This window comes from Manis pentadactyla, chromosome 11 (assembly GCF_030020395.1).
Source record: "Manis pentadactyla isolate mManPen7 chromosome 11, mManPen7.hap1, whole genome shotgun sequence".
Classification (NCBI taxonomy): Eukaryota; Metazoa; Chordata; class Mammalia; order Pholidota; family Manidae; genus Manis; species Manis pentadactyla.
The window spans coordinates 44963471-44977448 of record NC_080029.1 but is presented as its reverse complement, the minus strand read 5'-3'; the positions used below and the strand labels follow the sequence as shown (position 1 = coordinate 44977448).

Genomic DNA, 13978 nt, shown 5'->3' with positions numbered 1-13978 from the left:
TATGTTTTCTACCTTTATCTTGCATCTACCTACCACTTCAGCATTTTATTAAAAATAAGAATAATAATAAGGGATAAATGTGGGATTCACATATAAATCAAGTATAAAAATCAAACGAATAATCATATCTGACTTGATTGTTTATAGTTCATGATGCGTGATCAAAACCGAAAGTTTCTGTGATATGACTGTCCTTGCACTGTTCACCATGTAAGAACTTATTGACTATGTAAGAACTTGTTCACCATGTAAGAACTTGTTCGTTATGCTTCAGAAGATTGGAGACTGTTGAGAATTAGGCTTGGGGTTGATTAATGATTGTGCATTGGGTCCCCTATACAGAATTTTATTGTTGTTAACAACCATTTGATCAATAAATACGAGAGATGCCCTCTCAAAAATAAAATAAAATTAAATTAAATTAAAATAAAATAAATAAATTAAATTAAAATTAAATAATAAAATAAAATAAAATAAATCCAAGGAGGTTTCTCTAATGCAGGGCATCTCAGAAGATTTTGTCTGCTCATAAATGTGTTAATCAGACCTGGAGTGTGTCTGGAGAACAATGACTGGGTCAGTTTGGGACAGAAGGATCCATAGGACAATTCTCAAATCCCCAGGGTGAGATTCATTAGGGGTGCTTGTTAATAACTCAGACTGCTGGACTTCCCCCCAGATCTACTGAATCAGAATATCTAAGCATAGGATTCCACGACTGCATTTTAAACCATTAGTCAGTTACTGAGTTTTGATATAGACAACCTGCAGACTATGTTTTGCAAAAAAAAAACTGATACAGAGGAAGGTAAATGGAAGCAACGGTGTCCTACAGGAGCCACCATCACTAATTTAAGTCTCATATGCCTACTGTCCTGGACCCAGTTGTCACACATCAGAGCCAGTGGTTTGATTCACACATCTGAACAGTAGTCTCAGAGTACCTGCTGTGTAGTGTGAGCTCTGAGTCTGATATCAAGATTTTCTAGAAACTTGACAATCTCTATTTTATTTCCCCTAGGTGCACTGTTCTTCCACCCTTTGAGGTTGCACTCTAAATTCCCTAAGTTAGCAATCCATGCATCTGCATACCACAGCACTGAATTATACCACATGGCAACTAGATAACCTCCGTTAATTAAAAAGCAAAACGAAAACTCACTCTTTTTGAAATTCTTCTTGCTTGCTCTTAAGTTGATTTAACCTTTCCTTCTTGTCTATAAACCTGTAAGAAAAAGATGTTTATTTAGATGTTCATTTTTTTCAGTTCAAAGAGAGTATGCAAATTCCTGATAGCAATTATTTCTGTAGATCGTCTGGAAATGTCACTGTACTGAAAGTAAATACACATCTTCTCCATGGGATATACACAGCTGCTTACCATTTGGTTATTTTAAAACTAAGTTCAAACTCTCAGCTTTTAAAATTTTTTCATGAGTTTATAAAATATGTCTATAGTTCCCTCCCCCGGGTCCCCCTGGCCCCATTAAATTATCCTCCCAAACAGGCAAATCAAAGCACTCAAGTGAATTTGAGTTCAAGGAAATTGAGGTTTCCTTTATAAATAATTTAAATTAGCAGGCTTGATTTAATTCTGCTCACCTACAAATGATACTTACTAAAGTTAAAAAAGAAGGGTATCACATTGCTGTTCATTTTCTCTATCAGTCTTCCACCCTTATCCTTATCATTTTCTTCCTGCTATCATCTTATTGGATTTTAGTTTGCCTTTTTTTTGCAGTTTATGATGGAAACTTAGATCATTGATTTTAAGCTTCTCCCGTTTTACTATAACCATATAAAGCTATAAATTTCCCACTAAGCATTGCCTTAGCTAAACCTAAAACTTATGATAGGCTATTTTATCATTTAGTTTTGAAATTTCTGATTTTCCTTAAAATTCCTTCCTTGACCTGTCAGCTATTTAGAAGTACATTGTTTAATTTTCAGATATATGGGCCTTTCTAGGTAACTTACTATTTTCTACTTTAATTCTGATGAGGTCCCAGAATATACTGAGATTTCAATCTTTCGACTTCAGTGTGTTTGGCGGCCTTGCATAAAGTGTGCCTTCGTGAAATCTCCATAAGCACCCGGGAGAACGTGCACCTTACAGGTGGTGGGTATGGTGTCCTATGAATCCCAGCCAGCTGAAGGTGGCTAACAGACCTTCTAGATCTGTGCTGTTCAAAATGGTAGCCATCAGTCACATGTGCTATTGAGTACTTCAACTAGCTTGTTGCTTAGTAAGAATTTGGGTAAAAAAAATTGTATGAGGAGCATGATATGAACTGATTTTGAATTGAGCTAACAGTGGCTCACTATTTTCAAAGAAACAGTGGTAGTGCCACAGGCTACTCTAACAGAGTATTCAAGATTAAGCTTTTGGCTATCTCCTGATTCCTAACTTAAATGAAAACAATTTAACAGACCATGACAGCCCTCGGAATCTCTTCCAAAAGAATCCAGACATAGAAAGTGTCTCTGAAAGAGTATTTCTATAACCTGATCTTTGAAACATACCCAAAGACATCTACTTCTTAACAGAAGGGATAAAATAGTCTAATCATGACCCTATCATTTAATAGTCACTGAAAATGTACAATATATAAAGCAAAAAAGCAAATCAGTTAATATTACATAGGGCAGAATTATATACTTCTAATTTATGACATTTTAAGTTAAATAAAACATCCAGCTCCTCAGTTGCACTAACCAAACCGTAATGGCTGCGTACAACCAGTGACCGCCTGACCGGACTGTGCAGACACAGACTGTCACAGCAGATGTAGCACTGCAATGGCTGGGAAGGTGGTAACTGCAGCGAACAGTATTAGAAAACTCAGAAACCAACATGGAATGCAGACAAACCCACAATTCACCAATTAATTTATCATGCCTCTACTATGTGCCCGCACCTGTAAGAAAGCATCTTCCAGAATATGAGAAATCTTGAACATATTGCTTGTTATCTATTTCCATTTCCTTGTATCAAAAATGAGAAACTAGTGTGATATTTACTTCTGCCTCACTGAGGCAGTGTGGCGGTTCATGTTCCAATAACCTGCAAGAGATAACAAACTCTCAAGACTTGTCAAACCATGCAAACCAAGGACTGACATGGAGGAGAAAAATCTTGCTTTTAGAGGCTATCAAAGTTCTCTTGCCAGATCTGTTGTAAAAATGCCACTTTGCACTAAAACAAATTGGAAAGACAAACAACTCTACCCAGCTTTGTACCAAGCTAGTTGTTCTCTTTCACTTTGTGTAAAAGAAAAAAAGTTTAAAACATAAACATACAAATGACGGCAGGAATATAAACAGAAGATAAAAAATCCCCACCCTACTAAACACTTCATGAGTAATGTTATTCTTCATGAAGGAAATTAAAAATAGGTGGTGTTAACAATGCTAAACAGATCATATCAAGGAGTGCAGCTGGGTCAGCATTTCACCTGCTCATCAGCACACTCATCCAGTCTCTGCATTCTCCGTCCCACCACTCCTAGAAACGGATAAAAAATTCATTCCACAATTCTGTGCTTTCCCAGTATGATTGTCAGGAAGTGTAAATGATGACCAGTCATTGTAGTCAAACCAGACTTAATGATACATATTTTACCTTAAAAAAAAAAGAAGGGGGGAAGAATATTTTATGTACTGCCTTTCAAATTGGGTTTATCACATAAAATACCTTGTATCTCTTTCCATGTCAGAACATATAGATCAGTCTCATTCTTTAAAGTACTTGGAACTTCAATGAATGGACATCACATAAGTTATATCAAGCACTGATGAACACTTCCAAATTTTCCTTTTTAAACTGGGAGAGAAAATATAAGAAATATACAATGCTATAAATGAATATCCAAATGCACAAATGTTCATAAGCTTTTAGGTTTCTATATAAGAAATTCCAATAAGGAAAATTTATTTTTATGCAATTGCTGCATCAAATGTTTACAAATAAAACTCTACAATTAACTTTAAGTTTCCTCTGAATCACTTCATGTAATTTACAATCCCACCAACAGTTGAGTAACAGAGCCTGTTTTTTCACACTTTCCACAAATACTGCATATTTCTCTTCAGTTTTTGCTGGTCTGATTGGCCTCCCACCTCTTTGCCCCCAAAATCGATCATTCATAGTTCGCTTACCTGCCTTTATTTATTTCACTATTAGAAATGTTGAAAGCCTTTTCCTACCTTATTGGCTGTTTTCTTTTCTTATTTCCATTTATGTCCTTTTGTTCATTTTGCTATAGGTTTTTGTAGGGCTTATTTATTAGGAAAATTAGCCATTTCTATCTCATACATCTTGAAATTATATTTTTCAGTCTGCTTTGTGACTATTTATGTTTCTGCTCTATAAAATTTTCCAAACTTTTTTGCAGACATGGTTATCAAGTATTTTGCTGTTGTTTAGAGAGTCTAGTTTTGTGTTACTTTTGGAAAGGAATCTGCCAGTGAAGCTGTACGATGCACCATGGCTTTTACAACACTATTTCTTATATTTTCTCTCCCAGTTTAAAAAGGATTTCTACATTACTTACCAAATTCCTTCATACTTATGATTTTTTTCCCCTAAAGAAGTGCTTCCTTAAACTGATTGTAGACTAAATTCTTCTATGATTTTGCAACTGATTTTTTTCCATTAAAAAAGTACTCCCTTAAATTGACTTTCAAGTGGCCCCTCTGCAATGGAGACGATGAGAACTAGAGCAGGCGGTTGCCCAGCATGGGGGTGGTACAAGAGGCAGTGCAGGCTTTCAGGGGGACCGCCAAGGAGTCACGCCTGCCTGGGGAGACTGGAGGATGGCCCTGTTGGCACTGGTATGGGAAGGAAGGCATTACAGGCAGGGGAAATCCTGATGTTTCACGAGGTAAGCCAATCTGTCTTGCACCAAAGCATTTCAACACACCAAGTGGAATACCAGGGACAGGAGTGTGTTGTTAATGAAGTTATCAGCACATTTCATAAAATAACTAATCCCTCCATCTGACTGCCCAGTCCTTTCCCTCAACTGAGGGGTCTATGTTTACTTTATGCCTAGGGTTATGGCAATAGAAAAGTCTGAGAAACACTAGTAATGAATCTTAAGAAAGACAATAATAATAATAATAATAATCCTTCAAATATGCAATTGAGGGCCTTAAAATATATTAAACCCCTTGAATGAGTTATTGCAGGTTAAGGAAAGAGATCAGAGATGAGGAAGGAAGATTTGTGTTTGAAGGTGGTAATCATGAAATCAGTCAAATAGCAAAAACTGGGAACAACTTTTTTTCCAAAGGAGAATGATTTATCAAATGGCACTATATTTCCATAAAAGACATTAAAATATTTTTGTAGCTAAAGACATGAGTATGTGTTTATGAGATGCTGGGTTTAGAAAAAACCCGCATGAGTAAAAATAAGGCTGAAAGGAAATATAACACAATATTAACATAGCCATGAGAATATGGATAAAATCTGTTTCCTTCTTTAGGTATTGCTATACTACCTAAAGTATTATGTTTTTAACAATAATCACATATACTTTTATAATCAGAAAAAGACACCATTCAATCAATTAAATTTCTCATGCTCCCCTTTGAGAATCATATCCTATAAAAAATACACACAATCACCTAAAAGCATCTAAAGTTCTTAGGTCTCTTGAGACGTATTATATTCCTTAGGTTCCTTAAGCCCAATGGGGGAAAAATGAGCCCTGAGGTTTTGGGTCAGTGGTGGGGGACTTTCCCCATCTCTCATTTGGATACAGGTTTGGTAAAAGAGTTGATGATTTTTGCTTCCAGAAATAAGGCAGTGACACTTTTCAGGTCAGGAGAGCACAGCAGTCTCCCTATACAGATGATTATTGAGCTAATTATTTCTTGAACTAGGATACTAACACGGTAAGAATTACTAACCATCAAAGTTTTTCTTCTCTACATTGTTTAGGCCCACAAGGGTATAATGTTTATGGACAAGTACAATGAGAAAAAACATGGTTCCTGCCAGGAGGGTTCTTCTATCTTAGAATATTTATGAGAAAACATAGTAAAAACATACTCCACTGGAAGGAAAGAAGGTTAACTCATTAATAGAAAACAGAAACAAAGCACTGTTCAGCTTCTTTACAAATATATGGGAATAATGGTTTCCTACTTGGTTACAGGGAATAAGATAAATGTGAAAGTATCAGCACAAACTTAGCACATTTACACTCTAGTTTCTCTTTTCATTGCAATGAATGATTTTGTCCTTCATCTCACTAATGTATTAAACTAAGCTAGATTGACAGATAGAGAGACAGATCTAGAAGTGAATTGAAGAATTAGCACAGCCTAGGAGTAAGTAAGGCACAACTACTCTGAGTTTCCTCATTTTAAAATAGGTTACTGACTCATAGGTTTGTGGTAGGGAATGGAACAAGTGAAGTAATAATGTGAAGCTCTTTATAAATTCTAAAAAGTATAATGGTAAGAGTAGCCAGTTACACTGATCAAAAACAAAAGGTGTATTTTCTTAGCAGATCTGAAGGTAATGGTGTAAACACAACTAGTAAGCTGCATGGGATGGGAGCTGAGACCCTTTCTGAAGGACGTAATCAAACAGCAGATAAACTCTTGTCTAAAGATGGAGAGTCCTGCTACCTGAAGGGCTTTTGTTCTGCTATATGGGATATACCAATATGTGTGAGAAGTGACTTCTCAAGATAAAAGATTTTTAAAGGCTATGGTGACTGACAACCAGAAAGATATTGGAGGGAGAAGAGATCTAAACAGTAATTTCTTGGACACTGGCTGTGTATTCCCTTTGAAATCTTCAGTAACATCTAAATTTCTTGTTCATCTTTTATTCCAACACTCAATTTGTTTAGTGCCCTTATTTCTGTTTCCTGGTAAAAGCATAATCATGCATTTTAAAAGGCTAATCAGTGAAGGTAAAGCTGCAGCATTTCTGAAAACATACTTATAAAAGCAATATCAATTTTTTCATAAAATGTCTTTCTGAAGAACAAAGCTGGGGGTACCACGCTCCCTATCTTCAAGCTGTACTCCAAAGCTACAGTGATCAGAACAGTTTGGTACTGGCATGAGAACAGACCTGTAGATCAACGGAACAGAATAGAGAGCCCAGATATGAACCCACACACATAAGGTCAATTATTATACAATAAAGGAGCCATGAATATACAATGGGGAAAAAGTCTCTTCAACAACTGGTGTTGGTAAAACTGGGCAGCTATATGCAAGAGAATGAAACTGGATTACTGTCTAACTCCATACACAAAAGTAAACTCGAAATGGATTCAAGAACTAAATGTAAGACATGAAACCATAAAATTCTTAGAAGCAAGCATAGGCAAAAATCTCTTGAACATAAATATGAGAAATTTTTTCCTGAATGCATCTCCTCAGGCAAGGGAAACAAAATAAAAAATGAACAAGTGGGACTACATCAAACTAAAAAGCTTCTGTACAGCAAAGGATGCCATCAACAAAACAAGAAGGAACCTACAGTATGGGACAATATATTCATAAATGATTTATCCAATAAGGGGTTAACATCCAAAATATATAAAGAACTCATACAACTCAACACCAAAAAAACAAATAATCTGATCAAAAAATGGGCAGAGGACCTGAACGGACATTTCTCCAAAGAAATAAAAATGGCCAACAGGTACATGAAAAGATGCTCCACATCACTGATCATCAGGGAAATGCAAATCAAAACCACAGTGAAATATCACCTCACACCAGTTAGAATGGCCACCAACCAAAAGACAAGAATAACAAATGCTAGTGAGGGTGTGGAGAAAAGGGAGCCCTCCTACACTGTTGGTGGGAATGTCAATTGGCACAGGCACTGTGGAAATCAGTATGAGGAACGATTTGAAAAGACATATGCACCCCTATGTTTATCACTGTATTATTTACAATAGCCAAGTTATGGAAGCAACCAAACTGTCCATCAGTAGATGAATGGATAAAGAAGATGTGGTACATATACACAATGTAGTATTAGCCATAAAAAAAGAAACAGATCCTGCCATTTGTGATAACATGGATGGACTCAGAGGGTATTATGCTAAGAGAAATAAGCCAGGCAGAGAAAGGCAAATACCATATGATTTCAGTTATTTGTGGAATATAAAGACAAAGCAAAACAGAATGAACAAAATAGCAGTAGGCTCATACACACTGAGAAGTGACTGGTGGTTACTGCTGGGGAGGGTCTGGGGTTGGTGGGTGGAGAGGGGGAGGGGATAAAAGGGCACAGAAATTCTCAATCATAATATAAGTTGGTCACAGGGATGGTAGCACAGCATGGAGAATATAGCCAATGATTTTGTAACATCTTCCTATGCTGACAGGTGTAACTGCACTAATGGGTGTGAGGATTTAATGATGTGGGTAACAGCTGAACGACTGTGTTGTATACCTGAAACCAATGTAAGATTGTGTATCAACTATACTTTAATGAAAAAAAAAATGCACCTTTCTTTTTGATCCACACTTTAAACGGTTTCTAAATGAGCAGGCAGATTTTCGTCAGTGCTTTAATTTCTGAGTATCCTTGGTTATGTTCCCTCTCTCATTCCTACACCTATCATAAACTGATAACCATTTTCTCTCCAATTTTGAATGGAAAGATTACTTAACTTGTCAGTTGTCTGTTGGCTAACAGAGCTACTTTTGGTGTCAGGAAAATGTATAACCTAGAAAACTATGTTCCTGTTAGAAGCTTGCAATTTTAAAATATTCACCAGTACAAAATCCAAGGAAGATTGCACTGGATCTCTTAACATCTGCTTAATATCATTCCTTTTCATCTCTTAAAGAAGCGCACAAGTTAACGGGCAGATGAAAAAGCAGAGAAGAAAGTATTGTTTTAGAACTGGGGTCAAGGTTTCGATGAGGACAAGACAGTGTTGGTGAGGATATCAAGGTTATAAGGAAGTCTACCCACTGAACAATAACAAAAAAGTGAAGAGTTTACATATTTTTCAATCCATTTGCCAATGTCATATTGGCCACAAAGTTATATAAAAACACATATTCCCTTCTTAGGAGTCAAACTAATTACTGTGAGATAGATTTGTTTGTTAATATCCAATTTTCTTAAACTGCTAAGCCATTAAAACGTGTATACTCAGCTAACCTACCAATGAAACCTGAAAAAATACATGTATAAGAACTTTGATATCCCTCTTTATATTTAAGATCCATGTAGGCACAGCTAATTTGGCTAGTTTACTGAAAAGGATGAGAGACTAAACAAGCGGTTTTAAACTGTGCTGTAAGTTTCCATATTTTATTTCCAAGTTGTTTCCTACAGTTAGTGAGGGCCTATTTATAAAGTACAAGGAAAAAGTCTGAAAGCAATGCACAGAATACAAAATTTTTCATTTTGTATTTCTTTTTCACAGTAGACTATCTCACAATCAACCTTTGACCCATGCAATTTAAGGCCTGTTTGTAGTCAGTATAAATCCTTGAACAAAGAGATGTGACTCTTTCCTCTGTAACTTGCCAGAGTATTTTATGCAGGTAGTTGTGCCCAAGGAGAGCTCATTAAAAATGATTTGGCTATAAGGACAGTGGTCCTGGGTCTCAAGAGATTCTTACATCCTATGAGACACTGAGCACTGTTCTGAGAATGAAGAAAACAAACTCCTTTTCTTAAGGAATACACGGTTCAGAAAAGGTAAATGGAAAGTGAAGCTGGTTGAGCAGACCACTGTGGTAGTCCTCATCCCTGAACCCTAATATTTACTTTTAAATGTTGAATGTTTCTGGTATTTGTTCTTCATTTTCTTGCTTGGCCAGAAAAAGAAATCCACTATAACACACTCCTCTTCTGAAAATTAACTTTAAATGCTCAGATTTAGCAAGGAATTTAGAGCTCACTTTTTTAAGTTGTATGGCCTTTGCTATTCCTTTAACAACATGCCTACTATGTGCCACCCACTGCTGCTGGACCCAGCACTGGTAATCTGACTGAACAATACTGGAATTCATGCCTTCGTGGAACTATATTCAGGATGTTGGTATCTTCCTCGAAAAAATACTACATACCAAGCTCAGTGCCATGAAAGAATTTAAGGTTTTGATAAAAAATAACGGGCAAAGAGAGGGAAGTGGGAACCGACAAGGTGCCAACCAGGAGGCAAAGTGTTCCAGGCAGAGTGAACAGCAAAGGAAAAGGCCCGATGGTGGGAAAGTTTCATGTATTTAGGGATTTGGGAAAAGGCTTCTCTGACTATGGAGCAGAGAGTATGAGGAAGCGGGAAGAGTGGCCTGAGCTTATTTTCTGAGTGCTGGACATCATGCTAAGTACTTTACTGGACACTCTTATGTAATCACTACCAGAAACCAATGAAGTTAGAGATCCCAGCATTTTCAAAATGAAATAAAAAAGCACATAAAAGGTTAAGAAACTTGTTCAAAATCACATAGGAAGTGGTGGAGCTTTAATTCAACATGCAGCATGAATCCAAAGCCCACATTTTAAACTCAACCTTATGGCCAAAGTTAGGAAGGCAAGCAGTAGACAAATCACATGGGGCTACACATGCCAAAGGAAGAAGCACGAATTTTAATGCCCTGGGAAGCCATTGAAAGGTTTAAGCGAAACAGTGACATTATCTGATTTACTTCTGCTACTGTGGCTGCTGTGTGGAGGCCACAAGGAGGGTGGGGAGGAGTTAGATGGGTCAAAGAAAGGAAACCAGTAAGTATCCAGGAGAGAAATGATGGTGGTCTGGACTAGAAGTGGACAGATTCAAGATCTATTTTGGGACAGACCAAATTAGACTTGCCAATGATTTGAACACACACAGTAAGAAAAAAGTAAAAGTCTAGGATACCTTCCAGGTTTCTGACTTTAGCAACAAATGAATCATGATGGGTAATAATGAAACGGTGCAGAATAAGACTAATCTGGGAAGTAAGGGTAAATTCATTCAATTATTCGACAAATCTTTATTAAACATCTTTGTAAGGATACTGCAGAGTACAAAGCTCATCAAAGTCTTACCCTCATACAGCTTACATCATTGGAATGGGGGACAAATTGATATGTATACTATGCGATGGTGGTGAGTGCTATGGGAGACAATAAAGCACATTAAGTAGCAAAGGAGGTTACCATTTTCACTGAATGGTCAGAAAGAATTTCTCTAATGTGTGAGCAGAGGCCTAAAGGAAACAAAGGGAGGAGCTGTGAAGATTTCTGGGAGAAAAGAGTTCCTGGTAGTCAGAATAAGACTGCAATGGCTTTGAAGCAGAAGTACTCTGGGTTTATTTGAGGATGGGCAAGGGGACCAGGATGGTATTGTAGAGAAGATAGGGGAACAATAACAGAAGAACAGAGGAGGAAATTTGGTTAAAGACTCTGGCTTTTTTTATTTTGGGTAAAACAGAAAACCCTGGAAGATCTAAACAGATTCATGGAGGAGTCTTACTCAGGTGTTACACTGGCTGCAATATGGAAATTACACTCTAAGGGAGCAAGGGTGGAAAGCAGAGACTCAAGGCAATAATCGCTGGGTGGATCAGACCAGAAAGTGGTGAAAGAGTCAAATCTGGGATAGGTTTGGGAAAGCAGATAGGATCTGTTTAATGAGATTAGAGATGGTGAAATTAAGAAAGGAGTCAAGGAAGCCTGGAATGAGAGATCAACACACAAGGAACAGATTTATGATGGAAAATCATGAGTTTAGTTTGTCATATTAAAATGGAGATACTTATTACAAATTTAAACACAGATGTTGAGTAGGCAGCTGTTTTCTGGAGTTCAGAGAGGCCTGGGTTGGAGATACAAGCCTGGCAGTCTTCAGCACATGGGTGGTATTTAAATCATGGGAATGGATCTAGGAAAAAGTATAGATAGAGGGTCCAGAACTTAATCTTTGATAAATTCCATGAATTAGACATTTCCATCTCATACCTGATATTCTAATAATAAAACAATTGGTTTAATTTTTAAAGCTATCACATTACACAGCAGTTCCTAAAGTCATCATGTACAGCTATAGACACAGCAATGAACCAAAAAGTTTGTATCATACAAATCTCCTCAAAAAGAGAAAGACACAAGCTCCATTCATGATTAGAGAGATACTAGGAATCCAAAACGTTTCCAAATATAATGGTGATACAATCCAGTGATTAAGTTCATGTTATACGGATTCAGGCTGTCTGGATTTTAATTCTATACTTATTATCCACACTTATTATTTGTGTGACCCAGGACAAGGAACTTACTGTGCAGTTTCCTCAGTAATAAGTTAGAGATAATAGCTTTTCACTTGTTGTAAATGAAAACCTGAACTTTTGCACTAGAAAGTTAGCTATCTTAGTATCACGGACGCTGTTATTTAAACAAAAGTTGGGAGTGAGAGACCCTGCAGTTAATCACACTATTTTTTTCAACTACCTTAAAGAAGGACTTGGCAATTACCTGTCTGGATTTTAAAACAGGGACAAAACATGTTCCTAAATTCAATTCTCTTAACTAAGGGCTTGCAGCACCCAGTCTAGAGTTTAAAACAAAGCCAAACATCCCCAAATTCCTTGGCATCCAAAACAATCCTTGGAGGCAGAGGGGAAAAACAGAGCAACTAGCTAGTCCTAGTTCACACATTAGTCAACATGACTGATAACAAGATCCATCTGTGATACAGGCTACCACGGCCCACATCCTTCTTAACCAGTTATTTCTCTTCTTGTCTCTCTCTCCTAAAGAAGGAATGTGCTTTCGAAGATAAAGGTTCAACCAAGTTTTTGAACGGAAGCGCAGCGAAGTACCTAGACTCTGTGGCAGTACTGGGGGAAGGCTTCACAGTCACCATCTATCTCTTGTTCCCTAGCACCCAGGGACGACGTGGGGTCAGACTCCTCTCGGTGGGCTAGGAAACAGCGACCTTCCCTCAGCTGGCCCCCACCCGGACCCTGTCCCCTGAGGGCAAAGCGCCGGCAAAGCAGCTACCCCTCTCCCATCTCCCTTCCCCTCGCGGGGCTCCGGGGCTCGGGCTCGGGCCCCAAGTTCCGCCCGCCGCCCGCCCAGCCCGAGGCGGCCCCGGGGTCAGAAACAATGGAGCCGTGGCGGCGGCCGTACCTCTCCCGGTCGCGGCCGTCGAAGTAGACGAAATCACCGCTCTGGACGCACTTGGCGCAGGTCAGCCGCCGGCGGGTGGTGTTACACAGCGGACATCGCTCGACCGCCACGTACAGTCCCTCCGCGTCGTCCACCGAGTCCTCCAGGTCCCGGGCGAGCGGCTGCGGCCCGCAGCCAGGAGCCTCCGGCGCCCGGGCCCCCTTCCCACTGGGAGACGCCATGATGGCCCGAGAGCAGAGCCAGTCACGTGGGATTTTGTTTTCAACCAGGTGCATCCTGGGCGAGGAGGAGGGGCCGGAGGCGGCGCCGGCAGGGCGGGCGGGGGTCCGGGCGCACCCCTGCCCAGCCTCCCGGTCCCTTCCCGCGGCGTGAGCGGAGCTGTTGCTTTTCCCCACTGCTGCTGGGCCGCTTGGCCCAAAGCCGGGCGAATTATGCTAGAGGGGCGAGTCAGCCAAATAAAATGTCATCATTCGATCGATCATGCTAAAACTATAAGTTAATGCCTCAGACTTGTGCAAGAAATAGTAGTACGATGCTCTAAGGATTCTGGGAAAACGGACTGGAACAAAACAAGGGAATTTCTTTAATTCGCTATGGATGATTTTAAATTTGGCTAAAACTACAGCAAAAAAAAAAAAAAGTTGAGTGAGTGGGCTGAGGTTTGGCGAGAGCTTAATTTTGGCTCACCCACCTCCTTAATAGCTGTGTGATTTAGGGCAAATGCCTAAATGTGTTATCTGTTAAATGGAGATAATCACAGTACCTACCTAACACGTTAGGATTAAGAAGTAAACACGTTTAATGGCAATCTGATAGTAATTTGCCGATAACGGCTAAGTAGTGTAAACAGCCGTACTAAAC

The 13978-nt window shown here is 38.8% G+C and overlaps 1 protein-coding gene across 3 annotated transcripts in view; it reads right to left on the bottom strand.

Annotated features, from left to right (window-relative positions):
- The window catches only part of ATG14 (autophagy related 14), a 38551-nt gene extending 25167 nt beyond the window's left edge, over positions 1-13384 (bottom strand). For 2 of the 3 annotated variants that reach the window (XR_005031404.2, XM_036918545.2), the window contains exons 1-2: positions 13118-13384; positions 1163-1225 (exon numbers count right to left, since the gene is read on the bottom strand). Coding sequence is in view for 2 of the 3 variants with exons in the window: in XM_036918545.2 (XP_036774440.2) it covers positions 1163-1225; positions 13118-13338 (284 nt within the window). In the remaining variant the exon portion in view is untranslated. Of the gene's footprint in view, positions 1-1162; positions 1226-3455; positions 3833-13117 lie in introns of those variants that run through there. The other variant, XM_036918560.2, reaches the window with a different exon arrangement.
- Positions 13385-13978: the final 594 nt, after the last annotated feature.